Here is a 27362-nt window from a genome sequence, read left to right on the forward strand (position 1 = left end):
CAAGCGTGGGTTCTTAGGTATCGTTGCCCACTACGTTGACAAGCAAGGCGATATTGTAGACTTACCTATCGCGCTGCCGCAGTTGACAGGCGCCCACAGTAGACATAGGATGGCAAAGGTTGTTATCCAAACGTTGAAAGAGTTCGGTATAAACGCTCAACGTATTGGCTACTTCGTACTCGACAACGCAAGCAATAACGACACCGCGATAGACGCAATTGCGCTAACAATAGGCTTCAACCCACGCCATCGCCGCCTCCGTTGTAGTCCTCATACAATTAACCTTGTCGGCCAGATGCTCCTCTGGGGAGAAAACAGTGCCTCGTACAACAACAATACCGCTAAGATTACTGCTGAAAGCGAGTATATGAGCGAGTGGAGGCGCGATGGGCCCTTAGGCGTACTCCTAGGTATCGTCAACTACATTAAAACACCACAGCAATACGCTCTTTTTGCTGACTTTCAGCGCCTTGCCTATCGCGAGCTACTAGCTGACGCACCTCCCGATAAACGCAAGATCCTTGAGCCCGTCAAGCCTATTATTACACGCTGGAACTCCTTCTACTCGTGCTTTAAGCGCGCTGTACAGCTTCAACCAGCGATTAACGCGTACGCCAGCCACCATATAAAGCGTATACGGGACGAGGATACCTACGCTGAGTCGCGGCGCAACAAACTGCCTCACGCGCCACACTAGATGAGATCGGACGGCCTTACAACGCACGATTGGGCGGTAGTTACGGAGTATATAGACGCTTTAAAGCCGCTGAAAGCTGCTACAAAGCGCCTTAAGGGGCGCGGCAACAGCGGGAGGTTTAGCTGTATCGCTAAAGTCATCCTAGTATTCGAGTATATACTCAACTACTACGAATCGCGCGTACTAGCTTACGAGGCCGTTGAGTATAACGCCCACGACGAGGCGCCCGAGGACCACCTTGCGATTAACATGCGCGCAGCGTGGGCGAAAGCCAGCGAGTATTACTCTAAATTAGACCTATCGCCCGCCTACTACGCAGCTACGATACTCCACCCGTATTACCGATCGTATTGCGACAAATCCTAGGGTACTAAGAAACCTAGCTAGCTTAAGTCTAACAACCTCAGTTTCCGCGGCTTGTGGGCTTAATACAATACTAGTCAACCAGCTGTACGACGCCTAAAGGTACTATCGAACGATATAGACGACGCAATCGACAGCATTATTGATCCTACAACTGCCAGCAACAGCGACAAGGCAGCTGACGACGAGTATACCCAGTGGAAGCTGTGCGAGCGGCGGGTGGAGAAGGGCAGCGAGTACGCCAACAACCCAATAAAATACTAGTTATTAATGCAGGATCGCTATCCTCAACTCAGCAAGCTTGCGCTTGACGTACTGTCTATCCCAGCGTCGAGCCGCGAGTGTGAGCGTATGTTCAGCGAGTTAGGTGATCTCCTAGAGCCTCGCCGACGAGGTATACAACCACGACTTCTAGCGGCAATACAGTGCGTACGACGGTGGCGTACAGCTGGTCTAGGCGACGATAAACTCAACAACAGAAACTCTATAACTAACGATGAGATAGAGGCGTTGTACGGCGTAAGCGCGTGGGACGTTGGAGACAGCAGCAATACTAACAGCGATTCGGAAACTCAACTCTAAAAAAAGTCACGATATAGCCAATACCACCTATTTGTATAGCCTCAAAAACGCTTTGACCATCAAGCCAATCAAGCCAAACAATCAAGCTGGCTTGTTTTAACCCACCAAGCCAATCAAGCTAAGCTGAAGTAGAGGCACCCAACAATCAAGCCAAGCTGGGGTACCCAGCTTGCTTGGCTTGATTGTTGACAAGTCTGCTTTTTACAATGTGAAGGAATCGGCGTATGCGAGCTCACTCATGAAAGCTTGGTCTCGGAATTTGAAAGTTGTTAGAGCATATGAGGCCAGGTATGAAGAGTATCTGTAGTCATATTCTGGCGATGGCTGAATACAGAGTGTGTAATGGAAAGTTAACAACAACTCAAAACGACAAGTTCCACACTCCATGAACGATCTCGACAACACACGGAGCAGTCGACGGAGTGTTTCGAGATAATTTTCAAAAAATGAGTGAGCGGCAGAAAGCTCTTTCGATAGCCGTCTGAATGTTTAGGGGGTGTTCAACTCGCAAACTCGTTCCAAGCTTCCATTAGCTTCTGTGTATGATTGAAAGCGTAGTTCGCAGCTTCTTGTTCAGTGGAGGACATAGGCCAGAATTTTCATGTTTTGAACTCAATTGAAGTGCTTCAGAAACATCCCGGCAACGAGAAGCTGTTTTTGATTCTCCCTTCTGCAGATCGGAAACATGAGGTGGGTTTTATCATTTCCAGAAAGTCCGAAAGGAGGAAGAACATGGCAATTTGGTAGGAGATATCTTTGCAAAATAGTAGACGCAGGTGGATGATGAAGAGGAACAGAGGAAGCTTGTTGCTGGATTTTTATATCATAGAAACGACGCTAGCGGTCAAGAACATATGCAGCGATAGATCAAAGGCCACTTGGACAGCACATAGTGCAAAGACCGCGTACCTTTTTTGACCGTCTCCTCAAATCATCGCCCACTTCATCGCCTGTTTTGGACAATCGAACGGCCGCTGGGTTCTCTTTCGTGAAAGATTTGTCTCCATAGAAAGATATTCTAGATGTGGTCGGACCGACACAGGACTCATGAACAGAACCTGGCTTCGTTTTGGCTGACTGGAAAGCGTATTGATAACCGAAACTTCCGAAAGACGAGGAAGAGCATGTTACTTTGCCGTCGCAATTTTGGAAAGAATAATTGTAAACTAAATGGTGTGGAGCAAGAAGATGGAGTATTCAGCTGGGTTTTATAACGCGTATCAACAGCAATAAGAGTCATGAAAAAAAGCGAGAATAACTTCTGGTGAAGCTGTCAGAATTTATGCTCACATCATTGCAAGAAGAGTTCGACATGGGTAGAGGCTGTCATCATTTGGATCCTTTTTTTTTCAACGCATTATGTCGCACTGTATCTGAGTTTTTGCGTATACTCGGAAGGGTCACAAAGATCATGAGCGTGTACCATCGGCTTTTTGGATGTTTCATGGGAGCAATATAGGCTTCCAGAAACCTGTGCCATTTTATCCATGCTTAATATCTTGTTGAGTTAATTGGAAAGCGGAAACACATGTAACAAGTGTCTCAACGTCTTACACAAATGTTGTAATACTGAAGTGTAAAGAAAGCATTTCCCCAGCTTGCGAAAACTGAGTGTTGAGAAAACACCACGCTAGATAGATGCCGGTGGTATGGTTGGTCATTGTATTGGCTCCAATTTCCCAACACGGGTATCATACTCGTACTGTCCCATTCACGTTCGTGTCGACAGTAAGCGTATAAGCAATGTCCCTAAAATGCTCCCATAGCGGAGTCCCTACCTTAGCTTTCCTTGGTGTCAGCACAACCTACTACGAAATCGTAGACCTTACCACAATCATCATCTACTCGACTAGTCTCAACCCCTAGTCACCTTTCCCAACCCCTCCCCATACAGATGCCGCTCCATACTCTCAGATCTCGGACCTTAATGCCAAACCGTCTCATCACAAAGTTTCATCCATCAAGGACTTATCACACTCATCTCCGAACCAAGTCACCAACCAGAGTCCACGGCATACCCCTCACAAAAGCCCGTCGCCTCATCCCTTCCACCGTGCGACTCCACACCTAGTGATCCATGTCTCGTACTACCACATTACCATAAAGCCGCCTCCATGGACGCTCGCACATACTGCCGGACATGGGAAAAGTGGCACGGGATCGCTCGTGTAACCATCCGTTAGGATCGCTGGGAATGCGATGTGGGAAAAGGCGCTTACACTGGCTGATGTACCAATGGTGATGAAACATGCGTCTTGTGCATATATGCGAAGGTGGAGGCAATGCAATGTGTGTCGTCACGTCGCTTTTGCTTTTGGGGAGGCGTTGTGAAAATTTGTGGAGGGTGGTGTCAAGTATATTGCTTTGTAGGACGAGATTACTGGAGATGATCAGCTGCTAGGCGGCTCGAAGCGCTCCGAGTGGTGATGTAGTTGATGATGTATATGTGGCCCGGTTAATCGGACGCATGATATCTTCTGCACGCTGTGGTTATGTAGTTTACAAGCCTGCGAGATCTTGTTATAGGTTTGTAGTGACACCGAGGCGCTCGCATATTGCCTTTAAACCAGGTGTATACCTTTGAAGAATCGATGGGTGAGCTACACGCATCATGAATTTTGCCAACTGCCCAAGTTTCACGGATTCGGATCTTCAACATGCACAACATTTAGCTCCTCCATCTTAACGCCATGGAACATCCTGACCTGCAGGGGTTAGCTCTCGATACTAACAGGACCATCTCCACAGTCACCACATACATTGATTCCCAACAAATCCGGTGGCGCATCCCCAAACTCGCCCATCCGTGGATCAAACCAGACCGCACTCCCACAACTGCCACAAAACCTATGCAAATTCCTATTCCCGCCAAAAGAATAGTTCCTCAATACCTCCTTGCCGCTCTTTACCTGTAGCTGCGATCGCTCAGGATACACGAGCAAGTAGCCGTTGCGCGTGCAGATGCTGCAGTTGCACGATACGACCTTCCATTCAGCGAGTGGCGGCGAGAGCAGAACTGAGTACTGTACAATACCGCAATGGCAACTCGCTGGGTAAGTCTGGCAATTCTGCGGGTCGAAGACGGGTAAGGGAGGTTTGGTAGGTGCGGGATCGGTCATGGTTGGGAGCGTTGGAAGTGATGGTGGTGCAAAAGGTGGGGTTGACGCAGTAGTAGAGTAGCTATAGGTAAGTTGGCTCTGAGAGTGTGAGGCGAGTGCTACATATACTTTGTTTGCTATAGGCACGATACGGGGGCCAGAAGCGGGTTTTCATCGTTGCTAGACGGGAGCTATACAAGAGAAGGGAGGTGGTTAGCAGGAAGAAGTCTCCGGTTCCGAGTCACGGCGAGTATATGTCCCCGAGACCGTTGGTGTCGTGAGGTATACGGGAGATATCGTTAGATGTAAAAAGATGTATTGTCGAGGGCAGCCTTATGTTGTGGTATGGTGATGTTGTAAGCCGCGTTGTTGTCTGATAGCTTCTGGGGTGAACAGCGCGGTACATGTAAAGCGGGAAGAAAACATGTCGATTATTTCATGACATGCTCCACTAGCATGGGGTCATTTTCTGAAGGCCATGCGAAGTTCCTACAACACGAAAATTGCCATCTAAAGAAGGACATGTATACCTTCAGGCACATGGTGTTTAGCACGCTTGAACGTAGTGTTGGCGGTGTCATATGGAGTGAGTAGACAGCGAACGTATGCATTAGGGCCAAGGTGTAGAGCTTTGGGTAGTGTCGGTTGATCAAAACATCATTGGGCTTGAAAATGAACGCGTCCCAAGGGTATAGAGATGGAGTTGACAAAACGATGCAGAACACGCAATCGAGGTGCCCGCTAATGCCAAGCCACTACTATGCAGCCTCGGTGAAGACATCCCTGCCCTCAATTCGCGTCATCTTCATGATCCAAGTCCACCAAATCTCAAGCTCTCCAATTGCTGCGCCTGGGTCAGCAGCGAATCGCGAGCATGTCTCAAGCGCGCCTTCTCTATAGTCGCACCTTCTTCAACACATCCTACCTAACCTTGCGCCAAAACTTCTTCTCCACCAGCTACCATGCGCACCACTCCGTTCCCCTCCCCCTCCAGTCCCGAATCCGTTGGTCCTACCTCTGGTACGCCAGCATCCTCGCCCTGGGAATAACAACAGGCCTCGGTGCCCGCCACTTTGCCGCGCCCCTCGGCCTCCCTGAACCCGGTTCCCGAGAAGACGAGCTCATCCTCGACTCCCTCCGCCGCGACATCGATGCCATAGAAGTAGTGCAATCCCTACGTTCCCAGTCGTACAACCTCCATACCGACACAGCCTTGCGATCGGGGCCAGGCTTGACGTCGTCGCCGCCAGGTTCGAGTCGCAAGATATCGGCGTATAAAGGGTGGCTGGAACTAGATTTGGGTTTCGGGAGGGAGAATGGGGGCAAGGAGGGGATATTGGGGGTCATGAGTGGGACGAGGGGATTGGGCGTACAGAGGGCGTTTTGGAATGCTGAGACGAGGGAGATGGTGGCTGTGGTTTGGATAGGGGGCGGATTGGCTGGGTGGCCGGGTGTTGCGCATGGAGGGGCTATTGCGACCGTCATGGAGGAGGTTATGGCGAGGATGGTCAGGGGACCTGAAGGGGCTATCGGTAAGTATACGACTTTCAACGACTACAATCATACAGAACAAAGCCGTGCTAATGCAGGAGACAGAACCAGTCCATCGTCCAGACTCCATCAGTGTAACCTACGCGAAACCGACCTACAGCCTTGATTTCTACATACTCCGCGCGAGCTTCTCGAAACCTGATCTCCCGCAGTCTGAACCGCCGCCGGAACCTGAAGCGGAGCCTACGAAGAGCTGGCTGGGCTGGTTGTCGCCTCAAAAGGATCTTACGAAGAAGACTGAGGCTTCAAGATCAAAACAGGAGATCGTTGCGACACTGGAAAGTGTGGGTGGAGATCTGTGTGTCAAGGCGAAGGGCACATTCAATGGGGGTAGTCCGTCGATAGCATAGATGGAAGGCATACATGAGAAGCCGCGTCAATGTCGAGATGCCCAATAGCAAAAGAGTCAGGTGAAAGTGGATGCCACAATGCGGTGGACTCTTGTTCGTACGTTCGACGACCCGAGGACGTTGGACTCTTCAGCAAACTACCGGCACCTTTCCACACTGGCCAAATCGGAATCTGTATTTGAGCCTTACAGCCGCGTCAGATATGTGGAAGATCCTCGTTTTACGGGAATTCGGATCCGATAATGCTTTCGAATGAGAGAACTCGCAAGTACAAGGCATATGCTCGGGTCCAACAAGCCTCATCCAGTAAGCGCATGGATATTTACTCCGTCGCTTTGCTCCGGTTCCGCTCGAATGCCAATGACCGCTTAGTTAGTATCTTGTCGTCGCAAGGGGACGTCCGGACTAAACGCGGACGAGCTATTGGGACACATGGACAAGCAAACAACCAAGTATGGGGTACCTGATCATCAAAAACGTACTCCCAGCCTGGGAAAGCCATCCGACTGTAGCAACAAAGGTCGCAAAACAATAATTGCCATATCGAAGTCTAACAAATTGGCCCTCGTCCCAGCTCATACTTCACTTCTTTCCTACTATTCCCTTCTCGCCGCACAAACTCAGAAACATGCCCACCACCGTAGCAATCGCTGGCATAAGCAGCCGTCTTGCTCTTCTCGTCACAAAGGCACTGCTGAAACGACCAGACGTCTACATCCGTGGCTCCTGCCGCAATATCAACAAACTTCCCGACGAGCTCAAAGCCTCTCCCCGTATAGTCCTAATTCAAAGCGGACCCTACGACAAAGAGAATCTTCGTGCTTTGATAGGCGGCAGCGACGTGGTAATGTGTGCCTACTTCGCCGACGACGAGACCATGCTCTCCGCACAAAGACTGTTGGTTGATCTATGTGCAGAAGAAGGTATCACCCGGTACATAGCCAGTGACTACACAGGCGATTATCGGAATCTGGACTGGGGCGAATTAGCGATTAAAGAGCCAATGAAGCATATCGCTGCGTACGTCGAAAAGAAGGAGGGTGTGGCGGGGATACATATCCTCGTTGGCCTTTTCATGGAGACGTTTCTCGACTACTTCGGCGTGGTGGACAAAGAGGGGAAGAAGATGAGTTACTGGGGCAGCGGAGACGAGAAGTGGGACCTTACGAGTTATGAGACGGCGGCAGAGTATATCGCTGCTGTGGCTCTTGATCCCGCCGCTACGGGGTTCTTCAAATGTTGGAAACACCAAGTCACCCATCTTGCAACGCTCACTTTGCTGACAAAGGAAATATAGTCCGAGGCGAGCGTAAAAGCGCCCGTGAATTAGCCGCCGACGTCGAATCCGTACATGGCATCAACCTCACAATGGAATCACGCGGGCCCTTGACTGATTTGGAGGCAACGTTGGATGGCAAGGGCAATACGGAGAATACACTCTAGTAAGTATTCTGTCCTTCATTCCTCTTCCTTCAAACAATGGCAGCGGTCTGATGAACATTTAGTGCTGGTGTATACTTTATACTGAGCGGGAAGTTTGGGTTGGGAGAAGATGTGGATAATGGAAAGTATCCTGAGGTGACACCTGAGCGGTTTTCTGATTTTCTGCGGAGATACTCTAAATGACGTGGTTCTGATGTGAAAGACGCGTACTGGACTGGTTGGAGTCCGTGGTCATATGTCAGTCTAGTTGTCCACGACTGGACCGACTTGCGCCAAGTATGCAGAAAGGTACTCAGAGCTCCTTTCTATAATTCGTACAAATTATATTCGTAATTTTATACAGCGAACATATACTCAAATATAGCCGTGAAATACACAAACATTGTTTGTGACAGTTTCGTGGTACCGTAAGTGGACTGACTATAGCGCGACCTGCCCTTGTAGCCGACTTGGGATTCCGAATTCCGATGCTTCGGGATATTACCAACCAATCAAGTGCACCTGCTTTATAATTGTGCCATATGCCCCGGAATTTGCCGCGGATGACATATGCTTCGGCGAATTTAGTGACAAGCAGCAGTCTGTCCCTTGCCATCTATTCACAACACACACCACGCGGCTTACCTACTCTTCTCACAGCCCTCTTGGATCCTCGACACACCGCGACCATGTCACTGCCTCGAACCACGGCCGCCGTCGCGCGCTCCAGCTCGACACTCTTACGATTCGCCGCCCCGTCCTTCACCCCCCGCAGGTGCCCGCAATGCGCGCGGACGTTTGCCTCATCGATAGCGTACCGACAGTCAGCTAAGCGGCAGATGCAGACAGCGACTGCGTATCAACCCTATTCGCTACACCCCCAGCCGCCGCCACCGAGAAATGCTGGTGTACCTGACACATCAATAGCGGGTGGAGCAGCCGAGGCAAACAAGGCGAAAACCCCACAACTACCTCCGCAAGAGCACGTCGCAGCGACGCCATCCGAGCAACCGAATGTGAGCATACCCGAGGGCGAGGCACAGAAGTCGCAGCAAGCGCCGGGTTCCAGCAAGCCTTTGCGGCCGCGCCGCTACAACTTCGGTCCACGGAAAGCGACTATCAAGCTATCGGCCTCGGCGGTGTCGCACCTCCGCGAACTTCTCGAGTTACCGGAGCCAAAGCTCATCCGGATAGGCACAAAGGCAAAGGGCTGCTCAGGACTGGCGTATCACCTCGAGTATGTGGACAAGCCAAGCCCGCTGGATGAGCAGGTGGAGCAGGATGGCGTCAAGGTTTTGATCGACAACAAGGCGCTGCTGAACATTATTGGCAGTGAGATGGACTGGTTGGAGGACAAGCTGAACGAGCGATTCATCTTCAAGAACCCCAACATCAGTACGTCTTACTCTAGCATAATACGAGGAACAGAAGCTGACAAATTCTAGCTGAACAATGTGGTTGCGGCGAGTCCTTCAGCGTATCATGATACCCTTACGATTCCATCACTATGCATTAGAGGAGCATTACCGGCGTTGCATCTTGGGCGTTACATATACACATGGCATAATTGGATTATCATCATCATCACAGAGTGTGGTGCGCTTGCTACCTCGTTCTCGACACGATATTTTACATCCTCCCTGGCTCATAATCAAAGACCTTGACGCCATTCGCCACTCCTCCAGCGAACTTGACGAATTCTTGGTGCGCGGGATCTTTGTACACGTAGTAGTCGCGGTCCTCTTCATTGTCAAACTCGACTACGAAACCATGGGTCGAATTGCCCTGTGCATGTCAGCAGCTGCAAGGAGGATTTATGGGAACTGCCTTTACGCTGTGACCTTCAGGGCTATTGTTCTTGCCACCAGAGAAGGACTTGATGTATGGCTTCTGAGATGTTGGGTGAATGCACTGGTCTTTGAGGCCCAGCATACGATTGCACGCCTATGAAGTGTTAGTACATGTATGATGTATGTTTAGATGAATACAAGAGGTACTTCTGAAATCTGGTCTGGGGAAGCTGTGGGCTTCCACTCGAAAAGTACAATGTGAATGATTGTCATCTTGGGAGTTATTCAGTTGCTTCGATTGAGAAAGAATGCTGTACGTAGTGACGCGGTGCATGTGTAAAGAGGGGCACTCGACTTGGTGGGCTATACTTCGGATATAATGACCTCAGCGCTGTTAAGCTCCGGGGAGCTGCCGCGTCGATTGCGCGAACAGCACGACCCGAGCGAAACGATCCCCGCCTGAAATGCTCAACGACCACAGGATTGCGATTAATGATGCCACGACCTTTATGAAATAACTCGGAACCATATTCACATTCAATCTCTCTCTCGTCTATGCCCCACCCCTCGAACCCGCCGCAGTCTTGTACATCTAACACCATGGTGAACGCGACAGCTCTCCCCGAGCAACTCATATACTTGATTATACGCTTCACAGCGTCCGTACCCGACCTCCCTCTCTCAATCCACACACCTCGTACAATCGCAACTCTCAGCCTCAAACAGCTTATACGGCAACACCTCCCGTCCGAACATGCCTCAGCGCGCCTGCGTCTGATCTACGCAGGCAAGGTCCTCGCGGACACGGATCCACTGTCTAAATCGCTGCGCCTCGCGCCGCCACTCGCGCCGCCTCCAAGGAACGCGAAGAACAGCAGCGGGGACGGAGGAGGGGAGGGAAGTGGTAGGGCCAAAGGGAAAGAGCCGTTGAGGGAGACACCAGCTGTAGAGTATGGAACCACGACGGAAATCCCGCAAGATGCAAAAAAGTACTACATACACTGTTCTCTCGGCGATGCGTTATCCGCGTCTGAACTCGCTAGCGAAGCTACACTCGCTCAGAGTACTGACATGGCGTTGAAGTCGCAGCACGCAACCTCATCTACTACCCCTTCTCAGCGACGCACAAGTAGTAGTAGTGGTAGTAGTGCAACAATAGACCACAATGCCCGGCGACGTAGCTCCACTGCTACCGCAAATACAGCGAATACCGTCCCCGCGGCACAAGGCTTCGACAGACTACTCTCCTCGGGCTTCACGCGCGACGAAGTAGCTTCGCTCCGCGCCACTTTTACTCAAAACCTGTCCTTCACACATACCCCCGACACCATGCCCACGCCCGCGCAAATCCGCGTCTTGGAAGATCGCTGGTTGGACTCGTCCGCCAACGACCCTTCTGCTTCCCTTGCCAATCCTTCGGCAACTGGAGGAGCAGGTGCTGGTGGAGAAACTGGCTGGGGCGCGGGCTTCGCGGTGGAAGAAGGTGGGCTGGACGATATGCTGTATGGTTATTTGACGGGCTTTTTCTTCCCGCTGGGTAGTCTGGTGTGGGGATTTAGAGAAGAGGGGGTTTGGACGCGCAGGAGGCAGGTTGCTGTCGTCATGGGCGTTTTACTGAATTGTGTTTTTGGTTTCATGAGATGGGGTGGGTAGGTCTCTGGATGCACGAGTCGACGCGTACATGGAAAGGAAGAAGAGTATCAGGAGGATGTGGTGTATGCACCAAGGGGGAGGCCTGATCACTGGGGTGATTCATGCTTATTGCTTAGGGTATACCCTGGAAGGCATTGATTCAGTGTCATCGTCATCATCATTGTCGTCATATACATGGCTGGTCCAAGTCCGGAACGCCTCTACCACAATCGCGCTCAACGCATCATACCCAACAATTCCTCTCTCGGTCACCAGTCAACGCCTACTATCTACATCATTTCCCATGCTATCCTATCCTTCAAGCTCTCCCCACTCTACAACTCGATCGTCTCCTTCTTAGGAGCACCCATGTAGCTCAACGGCCCCTTCTTAACCATCAAAGTCATGACCTCGTAAAGTGTATCCGCAGCAGCCATGGTAGTAAGCTCAGCATTGGTATCGTAAGCAGGAGCCACCTCGACGATATCAGCTGCAATGAGGTTGATACCCTCCAAGCCACGGATGATAGTGCGGAGTTCTCGCGTTGTCCAACCACCCGTCTCGGGCGTGCCAGTTGCAGGAGCGACTGTTGAAGCAAAGCGTCAGTATGTTTGTCGCAAATCGAGAAAACCAAGCCATGTCCCACCTCTCAAGCCCCCATCATCATAATCACAGCCACCATCAAGGCCAAACCAACCAACAGATTAAACTTACAAGCAGGATCAAGAGTATCAATGTCGATACTCAGATACACGGGCTTCTCGGTGCCTACCCTGTCCTTGATCTTCTTGACAATGCCATCGATGCCAATCTTGTCGATTTCGCGTGCCTCGACAATCTCAAAGCCGCAGTAGCCGTCGTTTTCGTAGTCGGAAGGGCCCGACAGCGTGGTCCGGATGCCGGCGTGGATGTTGGTGTCGTTGGCGAGCAGGCCTTCTTGTGCGGCGTGGAAGAAGTAGGTGCCGTGGTTTATGCTGGCTTGTTCCGAGGGGGCGCCGCCAAAGACTTTGGGACGCCATGTGTCGCTTGCAGGTATTAGATTATTGTGCTGTTGTTGTTGTTGTTGTTGTTGAAGGGGTGTGTGGAAGGGAGTGAAAGAAAGGATAAGGTGAATTGAAGCTTACAGATGGCTGTCAAAGTGGATGACGGTGATGGGACCGTATTCACGGTTGATGGAACGGAGGAGAGGGAGTGTGATGGTATGGTCGCCTCCGAGGGTGATTAAACGAGGAAGTGTGGTACCCTTCTTTGAGGGACCGGGCTTGTCGGCATGGGTATATGGTTCTCGGCTCAACAGCAAGTTGTGACCTTGTTCAATCTGCTGAAGCGCATATCCGTTGTCGTACCTGCATACACATGACCAAATCAGCATCTTGCTCGCTCCACGCATTCTGACCCGACAAGGGGCCCACGAGAGGTGGGAAAGCAACTTACGAAGTCACAGGAATGTCACCACAGTCAATGACCTTGGCCCAGGAATTAAATGGGTTCGCCTCGAGTGGGACGTTGTAGCCACCACTAAATCCAATTCTGCGTGAGCCTTTGATTCACCCCAAAGAAGTAAGCACATGATTGCTTGCAAGGAAACATACTAGAGATTGAGGCGGCGAGAACCTTGTCTGATACCGCTGGGTCCAAAGCGAGCACCTGGGCGGTACGATGTGCCAGTGTCAAAAGGCGCACCGATGAATGCAATGTCAAACTTTGTGTTGCTAGACAGACACGGGTGGTAGGGGAGACGACCGAATGTAGAAATGCCAGAGAAGATGGAGTCGGCCTGAGGTGAGGTCAGTTAACTGCTTGGGCGCGTCGTCCCTCGAGTTGGAAGCGCATACTTGAGTTCCACCGTCACCGGGAAGCGTGTTGTACCACAATCCCTCGTGTGGCCCAGCCAATGGTTCTTGGTCGTGGCCGTGGTCGCCGTGCGCAGCTACAGTAGCCGCAAAGCTCGCAACAATCGCGGGAGTGAACCTCATATTGCCGTTGTTTTTCAAGGTGTGGATGCGGCAGAAGATGGAAGGGGGAGGGAGAGATGTAGAAACAGATCTGGAAAACTGCGGAGAGCTCGCAGTATATAGCTCGAGATTATGGTCGTCTTCTCTATCAGTTGCACCTTGACCAGCTCACGTTAGGTAAACTGCTTTTAGGTAAATAGCTGTTAGGTAAACAACTTTTTTGGAGCTACCCCTGCTCCATGATGATGTCGTCTGCAGGCATAGCACCGTTGTGCCTCCAATCGGTTAGTAGCTTCTTGGGGAAGCTTCAGGCCTCGAGGTTGGGTTGATGTGTGGTGTAATTCCGGAGCTATGTTGTCTCAGTGCAGAGCTGGAAGGGTATAGAGATGAGCTTCCAACGAAGATGGACCAGATTCTCTTCAGCATACCGCGTCTAGCTTTTTGTGCAGACTTTGAGAACACCGTGATGGTCACATCAACTTTCCTACCTCCCCCTTGTTCAATACATCCGAGCGACCTCATTCTACATTCCCGAGGAGTACATGCACTGGCCGTTGCTGATCGATGTGGATACTCAACCCCGCCATGTACAATGACGAGGATCCCAGATCCATGATTAGAAAAAAGCCGGGGAAATCAGCCAGTAAGCTTCCCCATAGACGATATGTAAGAACAGTATTCAGCGACTCCGATCTCTTGGTATCGCGTCTTATCTCAAGCGAGTCAAGACCTGTATGATCCTACGCTACTAATGCATGCAAGTGCGTCTCCGATGCGTTCGTTACGTAGTCTGCAGCTTTACATGTTCTACGTAAAGGTCTTTCGTAGCTGTTATACAGTGCCTGGATTGGCTCGATAAGAATTGAGGTGATCCGGATGCATCCCAAGTACGATCTCCGTGGCAGGTTGGGCGGTCAATTGACGAAGCCTGTCTTTAGTACATGCAGCAAGGCCGGATACCTGATCCGCCCCAAAGCCACGAAAGCCCCTAGATATTTTATTGAGAGGCAAACTCGCCGTGGGGTACGCAGCAACTGGGTAGCCGTGCGGAGGTGGTGAGGCGATGAGAAGTGAGGTTCAGACACGGAGACCAGGATTCAGATACCGGCCGCGCTAGCACCGTTCGCTTAACGTATCGAGTAATATTTGGCACTTCTTGCATTAGTCGTACCGGACAGCTATCTATCTCTATTCCGTGCGCAATGTCTAAGAAGCGTTGCTAATACATCCGACGCGACCAACCTCAGCCGCTGAAACCTGAGGCGACTACCTATGTACCGGCGCAGCTTCCTCTGGAGCAACGCCCAGCTCTGCCCTATCATCTGAATCCATCCTTTCGAAAGCTTTCTTGACCTGGTAATCCCAGTTACTCCAAGCAACAATCGCCCATTCTGCAAATCCGACAAGGTACAACGCGATGCACTGACCGACCCACAAGCCGCCGAGGCCCCAGCCGTGGAAGGCAAGCCAGATACCCAATGGCAAAGCCCCGCAGTAGTAGCTGACAATGTTTACCGTCGCTCCAATATGTTGCCTACCCATGCCTCTGAGAGCTCCGCCGCAACTGCCATTAAGTCCATCCGCGATTTGAAAGAGCGCGACGTAGGGCATTACTTTTGCAGTGAGCTTGATGACTTCCACGTCGTCGTTGAAGATCTTGGCATAGAAGTCTTTGACTCCCATAAGAACAGCCAGCACAAGCGCACCGAGTAACATGCTGAGCACAGCAGCTGTGTTGGCAGCTCTAGCTGCGCCTTTGGCGTTCCTTGCGCCGAGAAGGTTTCCGACACGCGACGAGGTGGCCACGCCAACTCCGAAGGGAATGGTGTTCATGACTTGATCTGTAGTCATGATAACACTCTGCGCAGCCAGTGGTATAGTGCCGAGCTTTCCTGCTACAAGCGCAACAATCTCAAATGCCCACCATTCTGTACCGACGTGTATCACGCCTAGGAGAGCAAGTCGGGAGAAAGTCCAAAGGTTCTGCAGGCACTTGCGATCCCAGCCTCCCCAGCACTGCCACCCGTCAACGAAGCGCGCATATGCAAGCAGCAAAAGGAAGGATGCCCAGTATGCAATGCCGGTTGCGAGTGGAGCGCCGAGCAGTCCCATCTTGAAGGTGTATACGAAGAGGTAATTTAAACCGGCGCTGAGGGGAGACGTAATGAGGAGGACATATGTTCCAGGTCTCATGATTTCTGAGTATGTCAGCTTGAGAGCACAGCCAGCGTAGGTGACATGGACTTACCCTGCGCCTGCATATATTTCTTCAGCGCTTCAAAATATATGTAGCCAATACCGCCCGGAGCGAGCACGGAAAGGAATCTCGCCGAGTCTCGAGCGATGTAGTCTTCTTGACTGAGGGCTTTGAAGAGTGGCTCGGAGCAGAACCACACGACAGCGATCGGTATGTAGAAGAGCAGGAGCATGACGTACGCCCGTTGGAGAATAATACCTAGGTCATGCGGGTTCTTGCTGCCCGTGAAGCTGGCGGACGCTAGTGTATCGATCGCGGTCGTGCCACCAAGAGCGACGAGCCAACCAGTCGCCATGGCAAACATGTACGAGAAGGCAGCGGTAGCCAATGCCTCTGGTGAGAGGCGGCCGACAATGAGGACAGATACTGTTTGCAGCGAGTTTTGCAGCGCGTATGCTACGACCACTGGCAGTGATCCTTTGAGCAGGATCCAAAACTCTTGGAGGACGAGTTGGGTCTTGGATGCCTGTCCATCCTCGAGTTCGTACGTTTCGCCCGTAGTCCATTCTTCATGCCGCGAATCCGGAAGAAGTGATGTTCGTTCGTCGGGCGTGGCATCGTCCTGCGTCGACCTTTTGAAAAAGTCTGGTAGCCATGACCGGTACTTGTTTGCTTCGTAGCCCATGACGAGAGTCGAGTGGATCAATTGAAGATGTTGTGAAAAGTGAAGAGGACTTCCAGACAATAACGAGTGATATGTATGCTTCGAATCCCTATAATCTGGCTCCTGATACCCACACGATGCGAAAGGCAAGAGAACAGCAAACCCTACATCATACCTCCGGCCGCAAGCCTCGAATCCTCAGATAAACCGAATATGACAACACTTCTGACAATACACAGACCTCCAAACCGGTGTAACTGCGGGCTTATCTAACCTACCATGGCCTGCCATGAGCTTTGAGACCTGCAGCCGCCACTCATTCTTGCTGTCGCATGTAGCCTTTGGGCCTAGTTGGATTGCAGAAAGATCGGGCGTATGTATCTGTGAGTAGGACAGTGCGCACTGCAGTACAGTAGTCTTATCGAGTTGCATTGCGCGCCGTTTTGACTAAGGCTCTTCGGTAAAAACGTTTTTACGTGAGGCGAGGACGTCTTCGGTTCACCAATTGGGATAAGTGCACTCAGTGGAGCTGGGAACAACGTTGATACCGAGCTCTCTTGGGCACGGCTGGTGGAAGTGCCGGATGACGCCGATGCTTTCCCCGCAGGAATACGTGCTGGACGATGAAAAACGCCGGATATCTATTCTGAAGGTGTTAACCAATAGCAAATGGTTACCGGCAAGAGTACATAGGCTCGTCGCGAGAAGTTTTGCAGTGTCTAGGAGGATTTGGGTGAGGATTTGCTCGAGGTCTAGCGAATGTACCGTTTACGTAGCGTAGATCATGCAGCCTTATCTTCCTATTGGTCAGCTCTCACAAAAATGCCTCATGAATTCACCAATTATCTTGCGTATAAGGAAAAAAAGGGCATAAGAGACGATTGGTATCCTCGGCATGCAGATGGTAGTATCTATAAAATCACAGCGTGAAGTGACTTGCACAGTCCGCGTTAATCGAGACAAGAGCAATGCATCACGCCCAACGCTGAGCCAAGATCGATGTGACGAGGAGAGCAAAGCATTACTAAATCTGAAGGTTATAACGAAATAAAAGAAGCACACTGCACAGGCACAAGATTTGTAAATATAGTCGTCATTAAATTCGTGATTACATTAAACAAAATTCGTGTCCTTTCAACGCTCCATCTTCTCCAACCCTCACGATACCATCTAGCGCCAAACAGCCGCTGGCGTGGAAAACCAGCCCCAACCGAACCCAAACCCAAACCAAAACCAAAACCAAAACCAAAACGGGGGTATAAAACACAACTAAGAAACCGCAAGACAGCCTCCCACCACCACAGCAGCACGCCTACGGGTCACCAGCCAATGCAGCCGCAACCATGATATCAATCCCACTCGCATGCGTACTCGGATTCCCATTCTGACTGGACCCCTGCCACAAATCCACAATGACACCACCATCCACCCTCGGTTGACTCCTCGCCGCATTCGCATTCCGATAGAAGAACTCTTTAACCCCCTGCTGCGGCGCATTCTCATAAAGCGTCGATAAACCCCGTACATACGCGCCTTTGAATTGCGAGCTAACGGGGTCGAGAGGTCCTCCAACAGGTTCAGTGAGAATACCGCTTCCATCGCTGAGTTTGGTCGTCGAGGCCACGGCGAGCTTGTACGCTTCTTCAATGTAGTCGCCGTTGTTTTTCGCGCGCGCAAGTTCAGAGAGGCCGGCTAGGACGATACCTTGGTTGTATGTGAAGGTTATTCCCTTGGGTTTGCAAGTCGTGGGGTCGATGCCATCGTTGATTAGTTCGTCGCTGTTGATCATACCAGATTTCGTGAACCAATCCCATTCCATTGAAGCCCAGTTGGTGTAGTCTTCTTTTTGCTGGCCGTCGACACGGTTGGCGATGTGGGCGGCGACGGAGAAAAAGAGCTCATTGGAGATGGCGGCAATGTAGTCGCGGTCTTTTGACCACCAGAGACCGCCGTTGCAGGGCGTGTTCCAGCCTGTGGTCATGTCTTCGAAGATGTCTTTGGCGGCATTGAGGTACTTGACGTCGCCCGTAAGATCGTACGAGGCGATCCAGCCCATTGCCCACCAGCCTTCGTCGTCGTAGAACTTGTTTCTCCATTGCGTTGCACCATGCTGGTTTGGGGATTTGGCGAAAGTGTTGGAGACGATCATGAGGGCGTACTCTTTGAAGGCAGCATCTTGGATACCAAATCGGGCGATGGCCTCAATAATGTTGCCGGACTGCCACCATAAGTCGTTCCTGGTTGAAGTCAGATATGCCGGTCGCGTGAAGTGGAAAGCTACTTACCATAAGCCAGTATCGTAGTTGTACCATTTTTCTTGCAGAAGTTTGATGGCAGTAAAGGCGTCGTCGGCAAAAGTATCGGCATGCGCAGATATAGAGTAGAGAAGAGGTACCAATAACGCTGCGAAGAACTTCATGGTGGATTAAGCAATAGCGATAATAAGAATTATTGGAATACTTTGAGTCTTGAAGAAAGATGATTGCCTTATGAGAAAGTAACCATGAGCGGAGACGACCCCGTCTCTGTTTTATGTTCCCAACAACCGCAGTGGCAGCAACGGTAGCGACCTCAGCCTCGAAACTTTAGGCAAATGTATCAAGGAAACAGACTGTATGTTGGCGTGTGAGAGCGATCCCAGTAGCGGCAGCGGCAGTGCCACAACGCCCAGAACCCCAAGAGAGTACTTTGTACAAGCAAAACTGTTCGCGGTACTGAACGTGCCTATGGCAATGTGTGTAGCATGAAGTCATCCCTGCTCTTACTACTCTCGAGCTATTGTTAGAAGCCTGTGGCACAGCCAGCGAGGCGGCCTTGGGATTGTCAGGCATGGAGACTCATGCGGGCGAGGGCCGTGGGCGAGTCAATACATGTGATAGACAACATGCCCATACACCAAACGGTGGGATTTGGTACTGTACAGCGGTAAATAAAATTAGGTTTGTCGGAGCCTGATCGACGTGGACCCTATCATGAAGCGACTATCGTTTAAGAGAAGCGCTAGAGCGGATCTGATCTGAAACACGGGGAAGATAGGATGGAAAACCATTTTGTACGGCAAATAAGGGAGATTGAAGGTTCATTGGGTGTTTATCTGTGATATTGCCTGTTTCGTCAGTTAGCTTGTGGCTTGTGAAGAGTTGCCCAGCCTCACAGACGCCTGCATGCAGGAGCATCGCGTGCGGCAGACGATCCTTTGGTCGAGACTTTGCGCGACGGCGAATGCACAACATATCGGCGATACTTTCGAGCACCGAGGAGTCTCGAGTAGATGCAACCCCAGCAAGACAGTCGTCGAACATTGTTGGTGCTGCTCATCAAACACGAGCTTCGGAGGTATGTTGACAGCTAGCACGACACACTCGGTGTTGGCAGTTTGGAGTGCCAGAGACGATCTTCGCCAGGCGCTATCGATATCTGTTGTGCCGCGTCGCAGGCATTGTCTGAGTTGTGCGCAGATTCATCCCCAAGGATGATCATAGTCGGCTTGCTGAGACGGCCGCATGTACCTCGCCGCACGGCAGCATGGGCAATGGCAAATTCTCCGATCTCAATTTGAGGCATCACCGGCGAACATGAACAGGCCAATCCTTCATCCTATTGCTACCGCTGTGGGACAGACTCGGTGTTGAGCGCGTGGTGGTTGGCAAGACTCGACTTTGCTGCTGACGCTGTGAGATTAGCCAAGGTCCACAGCAAACAACGCAGAGCTCAACCACGGATAACGGCCCGCTCGTGCAAAAGGACAGTCGATCATAATTGTGCGCAGCATGTGCACTTGTTCAATCCAGCGGCCAAAGGATGGGTCGTCACATTGACGATGTTGACGAGATGAAAAGTGGGTTCTTCGCGACAAATGTCAAACAAGTTTTCGCTCAGCGGCAAAAGGCCAGGAATAGTAACGACTCTCATGCGCTCCTGCCTGAGAATCATTTTCCATTTGTGTGGGTGCGAGCGGGATGATAGAGTAGAACCTGGACGCGTCGAGCTCTGTAAGACGTCTGTACGCGTCTGTCGGGCTGATGTGGCGTAGCAATGACGCTAGTCACGTGCTGCGTGACTTTTTCGTGCCACCAACATACGTCAGCGGGGTACTACCCCACTCAACCTTTCAACCGTTCGTGTACCCGACTTTGGCAAACAACGGCTTCTGCTCCGGATTATAGCTTGAGGCTAGAAGTAGGGTGGGGGATAGTCTATCAGGATCAAGAAGGTACTTGAGACTAACCTGACGCTACCAACTATCTCTTTACTACGCTACCAACTATTCACTTGAAAAAGCATTCGCAGCGGAGGGGGAACCGCGGTAACACATGCCCCTCGTTCCAACTTGTCCAGCACATCTTAGCCTTTAGTGGGGCAGTGATCCTCCTGCGGCAAACGATCTGGAACATGTATCCACCTTGAGCCGTGGCCGGATGACGCGAATGCCATGCAAAGGCGCCAGATTGCCATCAATCACACCGTGCGGAAGTAGTGATCTACCAATCGTGGCCGTCTGTGGCGCCTGCAAACTGGTATACATCCTGGCAGTTCTACCATGTGAAGGAACAAGTAACAAGGCCCACTAAGCACTGCGCTGCCCTCTCTCACCCACACCCTTTGCAGCTGCTCGTCTGGAGACATATGACGTACGACTCTCATGGCGCGTCACTGCCGCCTGGACGATGCACAAAGGTAGTATATAAGAGTGTCTCTGCTGTCTTGTCCTCGAACCTTCATCACACAATCAATTCTCAAACTCCATCAAACTACAACTACCACTTTCAAACCTCCAACCAACCAACCACCTACCAACAACCAACATGTCTGACTCCATGCGCAAGGGCCTCGGCGAGCAGGTCTCCGAGAAGGGTAAGCTCACTCTTCATCCAAACATGCAGTCCAGGACAACCGTCTAACAGCTATCACAGTTACCCCCGACTCCCAGAAGTCCACCACCCAGAAGGCCAGCGAGAGCCTCACCGGAGCTGGTGACCGCATTGCCGGCGCCGTCCAGCCTGGTACGATACCTCCCCCTTTCTCTTTCTCGCATCGAACACGTACTAACATAACCCACCAGAGGGCCAGAAGTCCGCCGGACAGAAGATCGGCGACGCGACCCGCTCCGGCGGCGACGACGCGTCCGCCCAGGGCCAGGGCGTCATGAAGCAAGCCCAGGACGCTCTCGGCAACGCTGGCCAGAGCATCTCCGACACCCTCTCCGGCGCCACTGGCCAGAAGAAGTAAAGCACTCTCTTCTTGTTTGCCTGGTAGCCACGATGCCTTCTTCCTCCTCTTTGTTGTATGGCATAAAGACCTGAGAATGGACCCACATGATACTGCGACGGATGGAACGAAACATACCCTTTCGGCGTGAAAGCCACGTATCTATATACCCTACCAATGAATGAAATAATGACTTGATCAAACATACTTGCGCGTTTGCCGTGACGTCTTGCACGATCGTTCTGTGAGCAGGTATATGTGAGTGTATGCTTCGATTGTCGACATGTCGCGAGGAAGATTTTCTCTGGAGCATAACAACGACGTTTGGTCTGTAGTGTTGTCACGTTCACCATCAGTGCGACACGACGTGAAGCTTCATGAACATTTTCAAGTCCCATCATTAGACAACCACCTTAGACATGGACGAGCTTCCTTGATAAAACTTAGCCACGCCTACAAGTCCTCGTCTTCCACCTCCTCCATCGACACATGGTTAAGCTTATTCTCCGCCGTCCTCGCTTCCCCAGATATACCCTCCATCTGCCCTTGGGCCTCCGCAGCCATCATCTCATACTCGGCTTCTTGCACCGCAGCCTCGGCCACCTGTTCTGCCGCATCTTTCACACTTGCATTCTGCACGCCTCTCAAGAAGGCGTCTAGTTCTTCCTCGTCGGCCGTTTGCGCCGCCGTCTTCTTCTCCGCTTGCTCTTTCCCTGCTGCCGTCGACTCGTTCTCCTCCTCCTCTTTCTTCTTCTTCTCATTCATATAACCTTCCTCCCTCAGCTTGTCAAATTCTTCCGGCTCGAGTAGGCGTCCCTCGCCCTTTGCCAATTTCATCTTCTGCGCCACGGACGCGGGCATGAATTTGGTTGCTTCCTTGCGCAGATCGCGGACTTGGGGCGCGGCTTCGTAGACAATGGTTGGTTTCTTTGGTTCGGGGGCAGCGGCGGCGGCGGTAGCAGCAGAAGCGTCGTCTTGTTCGGGCTGGAGGAAGCGTTTTGGTATTGGCGGTGGTGTGTCGCGTGGCATGGGTATGCGCTTCACGTCGTCGTCGGTGTCACTACTATCCGTGTCTTTGCGCTGGCCGTCTCGTGATCTCTTGCCCAGGACGCCGGCGCGTCGGTCTCTCTGCTCTGCGCCCCTCTCTCTATTATCATTGTTGTTGTTGTTGTTGTATTGTCGCTCTGGTTTGAAGACTGGTGCTTTGTCCCCCAGCGCCGCGCGCGCCTTGTTCACTGCTGCGAGATCCTTCTCCAGCTCCTCTAGCCGCTGTCGCTCATGTGGCCGTATGGCGCCGCTCTGGTCGAGTTCTTTGAGGTTGTCAATGTCGCGCTGTATGCGATGTGGGTTTCTGCGCGCGAGTTTCTCGTTGCGCTGGGTCTGGAGGTTGGCCTTTTGCTTGCGGATCTGCTTCTGCTTCTCGGCCTTTTTGGCTTCTTGGACGGGGTTGTAGTTCTTCTCCTTGGCCATTTTGACGGTTCAAGGGTATGTGGAGTAGTAGTAGTGGTAGTAGTAGTAGTAAGTGTCGCATGGAAATTGAGAAACTGGGGACTGACGTAAGGTCCGTGCTTGAGCCGCGGCGCGTCGCGAATGGTGGCCGCAATTGCGCTCGCGAGCATCTGAGCGAGACCAACTACCCTCTCCATGTTTGTCCCAAGAGCGCTGAGGCTCAAAGGGGTCCGCGAAAAGCCGCGACCCAGGCCTGCCAGGGCGCCCGCGGAGAGCGACGGCGATGATGCGCTGGTCGAGGCCATGCAGAAGACAAGTACAAACTCACCTACTTACCAGCCAGAACAGATTGAAGCCAAGGCTGCAAAGCCTGGATCCAGGTTCACTACTAAGCCCGTCACACCGGAATACATTGGCCAGCTTGCTGCTGGCATCGAGCTGATCTTCACCGACTATGCGCACCAGGAAGAAGAGCGGGCCAAGTGGCTTCAAGACCACTACAGGAAGGTCGATGGGGAAGATAAGTGTACGTAGACCCGCGTCTCTGTGTGCCCCATGGCTGACTTGCAGGCCAGACATTCACCTTACCGCCATACTCGAACACCCCAACATCTCCTCCCTCAAGCCCGAAGCCTCCCAAGTCCTCCTCCAACAGGCTCTCCACGACCATCCTTCAAAGATGCTAGAGACCTCGAGCAACAGCTACTACGTCCGCCGCAAGCCCTCCTCATACCCGCCCAAATACCTGCCCCACAACTCATTCCACGTCACTGATGACAACGGCCTGTCGTTCTGGGATCAGCGGACAATATACGTCGAACCGCATCTCCGCAACATGTGCCCTACACCGGCAAAGGTCGCATACTGGCTGACACAGCATGGAGCGCTACGGTCCAAGTGGCTGCCCGTCCAAGCAGTCCACACGCTCTGGAACAGCTGCGCTTTCGTCGTCCTCAGCGGAAGTGTAATGCACGACGACGTCTGGCAAAAGTGGAGAGAGGCAGACAAGCCTGAGAACTGGAAGATCATGACCAAGGTCGAGCATACCAAACGTACTGCCGAATACGTTGCATTGCTCGAGACACAGAATCCGAGAGGCATGCGTAAGAACAAAATCAATGAGAGCGAGCTGCCTGCAATTGCGCGACCAGCTGTGCTTCCTATGGCGGTGGAAATCGCTCCTGTTGCAGAACAGCGGCCGGCCAAGAGCAAGCGTAAGAGACGAAAACCGAAAAGGTCTGGCAAGCCTATCGGGGAAGATGAAATCGACGCAGATGATGCTGAAGATGCACGCGACGAGCCAAGTGCTAAACGCAGAGGATGAACAGCGCCGTTCAGATCGTACACTTTATATGCGCACAACGCAAGTCCTCGCAAAAGGCGAGCGAAACAAGCAGTAGACAGCGCGAGCGGCGACACGAGCTGGAGCTGGACGTGTCCCAGCCGAATAGCTTCGAAATAACGGGTCCCAGTTGGGAGCAGCACCATGATTGTTGATCTACCCCAACTTACCCCGCTTACTCGCTAGTACTGACATCTCAAGTTGCCGAAGCCACCGCATGCATCGTCGACCACTCTAGACATGGGGAGTCCGTGGACCGAGGAAGGCGCTGAGCTATGTGAGGGCCATTTTGCGGCTACTTTAGTAGATAGTATATCTATCCAAATGTACCAGTTGACGACAATGGCTGGTCGTGATATCATCGACTATCCCAAGCACCACTGTCTTTGTCTGTCGGGCCTTGTCTAGTGTACTTGTGCCAATCTCGTTCATCTAATAAAGAGCTTCAAAAGTACCATGACGACCGTTGTAGAAAAAACACCCACCGGCACTATATACCGCGCTGCAAAAGACTACCCAATACCCGACCTCGACGTCTTGACCCTTCTTTTCGGTGAGAAAACAACTGCCTTCATATCATAAAACTCCGAATCACCCTCCCAGAAAACTAACGATACTCAAAAAAAATTCAGACTCGGAACACAGCTATGCCAAAGCAAGCACACTACTACACGTCTCAGCCGCCAACCCAGACCTGGATGTGCTAGACAAGTCACGCGCTCGCACCCTCACACAAGCGACTTCAGCCGCGCTGCGCAAACACTTTGGCATCGGCGCCCACGGCGCGAGCAAAGATGTAGTCTCTGTGATTTCCACGGGACATTACTTGTTACCTGTGCTGGCGTACGGCGTCATTGGTGCCGGGGGCATCTTCTCTGCCGCATCGGCTGGTAGCACCGTGGGTGAGCTGGCCAGACAGATACAAGGTGCCGGAAGTAAAATACTAGTCACAAGCCAAACTACACTGGAGACGTCCATCAGAGCTGCTGAGGAGGCTGGATGGGGGAAGTGCGGTGGGGGAAGGGTACTGCTTATGAGTGAGGAGGGAGAGTGGGGCTTGAGAATTATAGGGACTGGTGACGATAATGTTGGAAAGGCACAAGAGAGTGAGAATCTGATCGACCGGGAAGACAGGTTGCCGTGGATGAGGATCGTTGACAGGAAGGAGTTGGAAGAGAGTCTGGTGGTGCTAATTTATAGTTCGGGGACGACGGGGTTGCCAAAGGGTGTCAAGTTGAGTCATAGGAATTTGGTGAGCCAGGCTGTTACTACGGGGGATATGATGAAGAGCTGGATAAAGGAGAAGAGACCGGATTTTGAGTATAGGACCATCGCTCGTAAGTCATGGCCGTGTTTTGAAGAGAGAGAAAAAAAAGGTGGAGGGTTAGAAGACAATTACCGTTGCAAAACATTTACTGACCTTTCGAATTCCCGATTAGACTTGCCAACCGCTCACATTGCAGGTGTCCAAGGCTACCTAATCAACCCCTTCTACATTGGCGGAACCGTCTACTGGATGCCCAAATTCGACTTTTCCCAATTCCTCGCCTACAACGCACAGTACCGCATAACCTTCTTCTTCACCGTGCCGCCCATCTACCTACTCATCGCCAAGAGCCCCCTCGCAACAACACAATTCGCGACGCTCGAGCTAGCCATCAGCGGCGCCGCCCCACTGGGAAAAGACCTCCAGTACGCCGCGAGCCAGAAACTCGGCGGGCCGACTTGCTTCATCGACCAAACGTGGGGTCTGTCCGAGACGACGGGATCCACGACGATTATGCCCCCGGGCACGCACGATGATACCGGTTCCGTGGCGCCTTTGATACCTAATATGCGCGCGAGACTTGTCGACGACAGTGGGCGCGACGTTGAACCCGGAACACCGGGAGAGGTGCTCGTCAAAGGCCCTGTAGTATGTAAAGGCTACTACCAAAACGCCGACGCGGATAAAGACGCTTTTACGTCTGATGGCTGGTTCTGCACCGGCGACATTGCCGTGTTTAGGAATGGTCTGTTTTACGTCGTGGACCGGAAAAAGGAACTCATCAAGTATAAGGGATTGCAGGTAAGTTGTTGGGAAGTTTCAACTGCACTGCTGCTACTTATTGAATTAGACCAAAAAGCTGACTTTGTATACTAATGTTGTTAGGTCGCGCCTGCGGAGTTGGAGGCTTTGTTACTTGGTCATCCTGACATATTGGATGCGGCGGTCATTGGGGTGCCGACGGATGATGGCACCAACGAGGTACCCAGGGCTTACGTTGTCGTGGGGGATAGAGGGAAGACTGGGGCAGACGAGATTATACAATTCGTCAAGGAGAATGTGGCGGGGTATAAGCAGTTAAGAGGGGGTGTAATCTTTCTAGATGAGATTCCAAAAAGTCCGGCGGGAAAAATCCTTAGAAAAGACTTGAGGGCTCGCGCCGAGAGGGAGAGGGGTGCGAAGTTGTAGAGATGGGGGGTCTTTTTACGATGATAGAAGTTGGGTTAGGGGTCGTTATATCAAGACGAGGCTTGGCTGTTATCGGTAGTGCCTATACCAAGACAGAGTAGTGATATTGACTCGTTCATGTGTAGTAAGGAAAGAAGACTATAAGGACCTCTAGGCTACAGTGTAGGGTTGTTGTCTAGGTTCCACATGTAAGAGGCATGTATTCGACATGTGTCAAGGTACCAGCGTGCAGTTAGGCGAAGTCCGTTTTCTGTTGATCTTTCCAACATGCGCGGGGGGTTATCAAATTGCGACACACAAAACCGATCCGCATCTCGATAAACACAGATATGCATCCAAGCTTGCCATATAATCGTAATATCACTGTGTATTGTGGTGTCTGCATTATCAATGTTGTGTAACGTAGCCCGCAACAAGGAACACGTTGTGAGGCTGTAGAAGGCACTGAGGGCTAATTTCAGGATCGTGTTCTGGCGATCCTTGTCTGCCGACAGCTTCGGGCTGATCACACACGCGGTCCGACGATCAGCTTCTCTACCAGTGCTGCTCAACACAATTCCAGCGATCGTTTTCAGGCTTCAAGTCGCTTTCCGAGTACAAAAGACGT

At 51.7% G+C, this 27362-nt stretch overlaps 14 protein-coding genes across 14 annotated transcripts; 8 read left to right on the plus strand and 6 right to left on the minus strand.

Moving 5' to 3' along the window:
* On the plus strand, positions 1–697 carry AA0111_g10060 (hypothetical protein; the record flags this gene model as incomplete). Its single annotated transcript, XM_028643768.1, has 1 exon — positions 1–697. A coding segment is annotated over one exon (697 nt), but the record flags the coding sequence as incomplete, so codon positions are not given.
* A 3581-nt stretch (positions 698–4278) lies between these two features.
* Positions 4279–4761, minus strand: AA0111_g10061 (hypothetical protein; the record flags this gene model as incomplete). Its single annotated transcript, XM_028643769.1, has 2 exons — positions 4279–4347; positions 4402–4761. 2 exons carry the CDS (start codon positions 4759–4761, stop codon positions 4279–4281), a joined length of 429 nt encoding a protein of 142 aa, XP_028502267.1.
* An 853-nt stretch (positions 4762–5614) lies between these two features.
* AA0111_g10062 (hypothetical protein) lies at positions 5615–6641 on the plus strand (the record flags this gene model as incomplete). Its single annotated transcript, XM_028643770.1, has 2 exons — positions 5615–6272; positions 6337–6641. The coding sequence occupies 2 exons, from the start codon at positions 5615–5617 to the stop codon at positions 6639–6641; spliced, it is 963 nt and encodes a 320-aa protein (XP_028502268.1).
* A 628-nt stretch (positions 6642–7269) lies between these two features.
* AA0111_g10063 (hypothetical protein) lies at positions 7270–8084 on the plus strand (the record flags this gene model as incomplete). The annotated part of the gene is made up of 2 exons (XM_028643771.1): positions 7270–7879; positions 7939–8084. The coding sequence occupies 2 exons, from the start codon at positions 7270–7272 to the stop codon at positions 8082–8084; spliced, it is 756 nt and encodes a 251-aa protein (XP_028502269.1).
* A 668-nt stretch (positions 8085–8752) lies between these two features.
* Positions 8753–9549, plus strand: AA0111_g10064 (hypothetical protein; the record flags this gene model as incomplete). The annotated part of the gene is made up of 2 exons (XM_028643772.1): positions 8753–9458; positions 9509–9549. 2 exons carry the CDS (start codon positions 8753–8755, stop codon positions 9547–9549), a joined length of 747 nt encoding a protein of 248 aa, XP_028502270.1.
* Positions 9550–9692: 143 nt separating this feature from the next.
* AA0111_g10065 (hypothetical protein) lies at positions 9693–10126 on the minus strand (the record flags this gene model as incomplete). Its single annotated transcript, XM_028643773.1, has 3 exons — positions 9693–9848; positions 9897–10007; positions 10061–10126. 3 exons carry the CDS (start codon positions 10124–10126, stop codon positions 9693–9695), a joined length of 333 nt encoding a protein of 110 aa, XP_028502271.1.
* A 327-nt stretch (positions 10127–10453) lies between these two features.
* On the plus strand, positions 10454–11506 carry AA0111_g10066 (hypothetical protein; the record flags this gene model as incomplete). Its single annotated transcript, XM_028643774.1, has 1 exon — positions 10454–11506. One exon carries the CDS (start codon positions 10454–10456, stop codon positions 11504–11506), a length of 1053 nt encoding a protein of 350 aa, XP_028502272.1.
* A 314-nt stretch (positions 11507–11820) lies between these two features.
* AA0111_g10067 (putative agmatinase 1) lies at positions 11821–13461 on the minus strand (the record flags this gene model as incomplete). Its single annotated transcript, XM_028643775.1, has 6 exons — positions 11821–12071; positions 12200–12510; positions 12610–12831; positions 12920–13003; positions 13078–13262; positions 13321–13461. 6 exons carry the CDS (start codon positions 13459–13461, stop codon positions 11821–11823), a joined length of 1194 nt encoding a protein of 397 aa, XP_028502273.1.
* A 1245-nt stretch (positions 13462–14706) lies between these two features.
* Positions 14707–16322, minus strand: AA0111_g10068 (putative transporter; the record flags this gene model as incomplete). The annotated part of the gene is made up of 2 exons (XM_028643776.1): positions 14707–15638; positions 15689–16322. The coding sequence occupies 2 exons, from the start codon at positions 16320–16322 to the stop codon at positions 14707–14709; spliced, it is 1566 nt and encodes a 521-aa protein (XP_028502264.1).
* A 1291-nt stretch (positions 16323–17613) lies between these two features.
* AA0111_g10069 (hypothetical protein) lies at positions 17614–18720 on the minus strand (the record flags this gene model as incomplete). Its single annotated transcript, XM_028643777.1, has 2 exons — positions 17614–18538; positions 18587–18720. The coding sequence occupies 2 exons, from the start codon at positions 18718–18720 to the stop codon at positions 17614–17616; spliced, it is 1059 nt and encodes a 352-aa protein (XP_028502265.1).
* A 2386-nt stretch (positions 18721–21106) lies between these two features.
* Positions 21107–21530, plus strand: AA0111_g10070 (hypothetical protein; the record flags this gene model as incomplete). The annotated part of the gene is made up of 3 exons (XM_028643779.1): positions 21107–21155; positions 21215–21304; positions 21364–21530. The coding sequence occupies 3 exons, from the start codon at positions 21107–21109 to the stop codon at positions 21528–21530; spliced, it is 306 nt and encodes a 101-aa protein (XP_028502332.1).
* A 432-nt stretch (positions 21531–21962) lies between these two features.
* Positions 21963–22979, minus strand: AA0111_g10071 (hypothetical protein; the record flags this gene model as incomplete). Its single annotated transcript, XM_028643780.1, has 1 exon — positions 21963–22979. The coding sequence occupies one exon, from the start codon at positions 22977–22979 to the stop codon at positions 21963–21965; it is 1017 nt and encodes a 338-aa protein (XP_028502326.1).
* A 174-nt stretch (positions 22980–23153) lies between these two features.
* Positions 23154–24282, plus strand: AA0111_g10072 (hypothetical protein; the record flags this gene model as incomplete). Its single annotated transcript, XM_028643781.1, has 2 exons — positions 23154–23484; positions 23534–24282. 2 exons carry the CDS (start codon positions 23154–23156, stop codon positions 24280–24282), a joined length of 1080 nt encoding a protein of 359 aa, XP_028502325.1.
* A 474-nt stretch (positions 24283–24756) lies between these two features.
* AA0111_g10073 (putative acyl-coenzyme A synthetase) lies at positions 24757–26755 on the plus strand (the record flags this gene model as incomplete). Its single annotated transcript, XM_028643782.1, has 4 exons — positions 24757–24853; positions 24933–25637; positions 25764–26368; positions 26453–26755. 4 exons carry the CDS (start codon positions 24757–24759, stop codon positions 26753–26755), a joined length of 1710 nt encoding a protein of 569 aa, XP_028502324.1.
* Between the last annotated feature and the right edge of the window lie 607 nt (positions 26756–27362).

Source organism: Alternaria arborescens, assembly GCF_004154835.1.
Source record: "Alternaria arborescens strain FERA 675 chromosome Unknown contig_32, whole genome shotgun sequence".
NCBI lineage: Eukaryota > Fungi > Ascomycota > Dothideomycetes > Pleosporales > Pleosporaceae > Alternaria > Alternaria arborescens.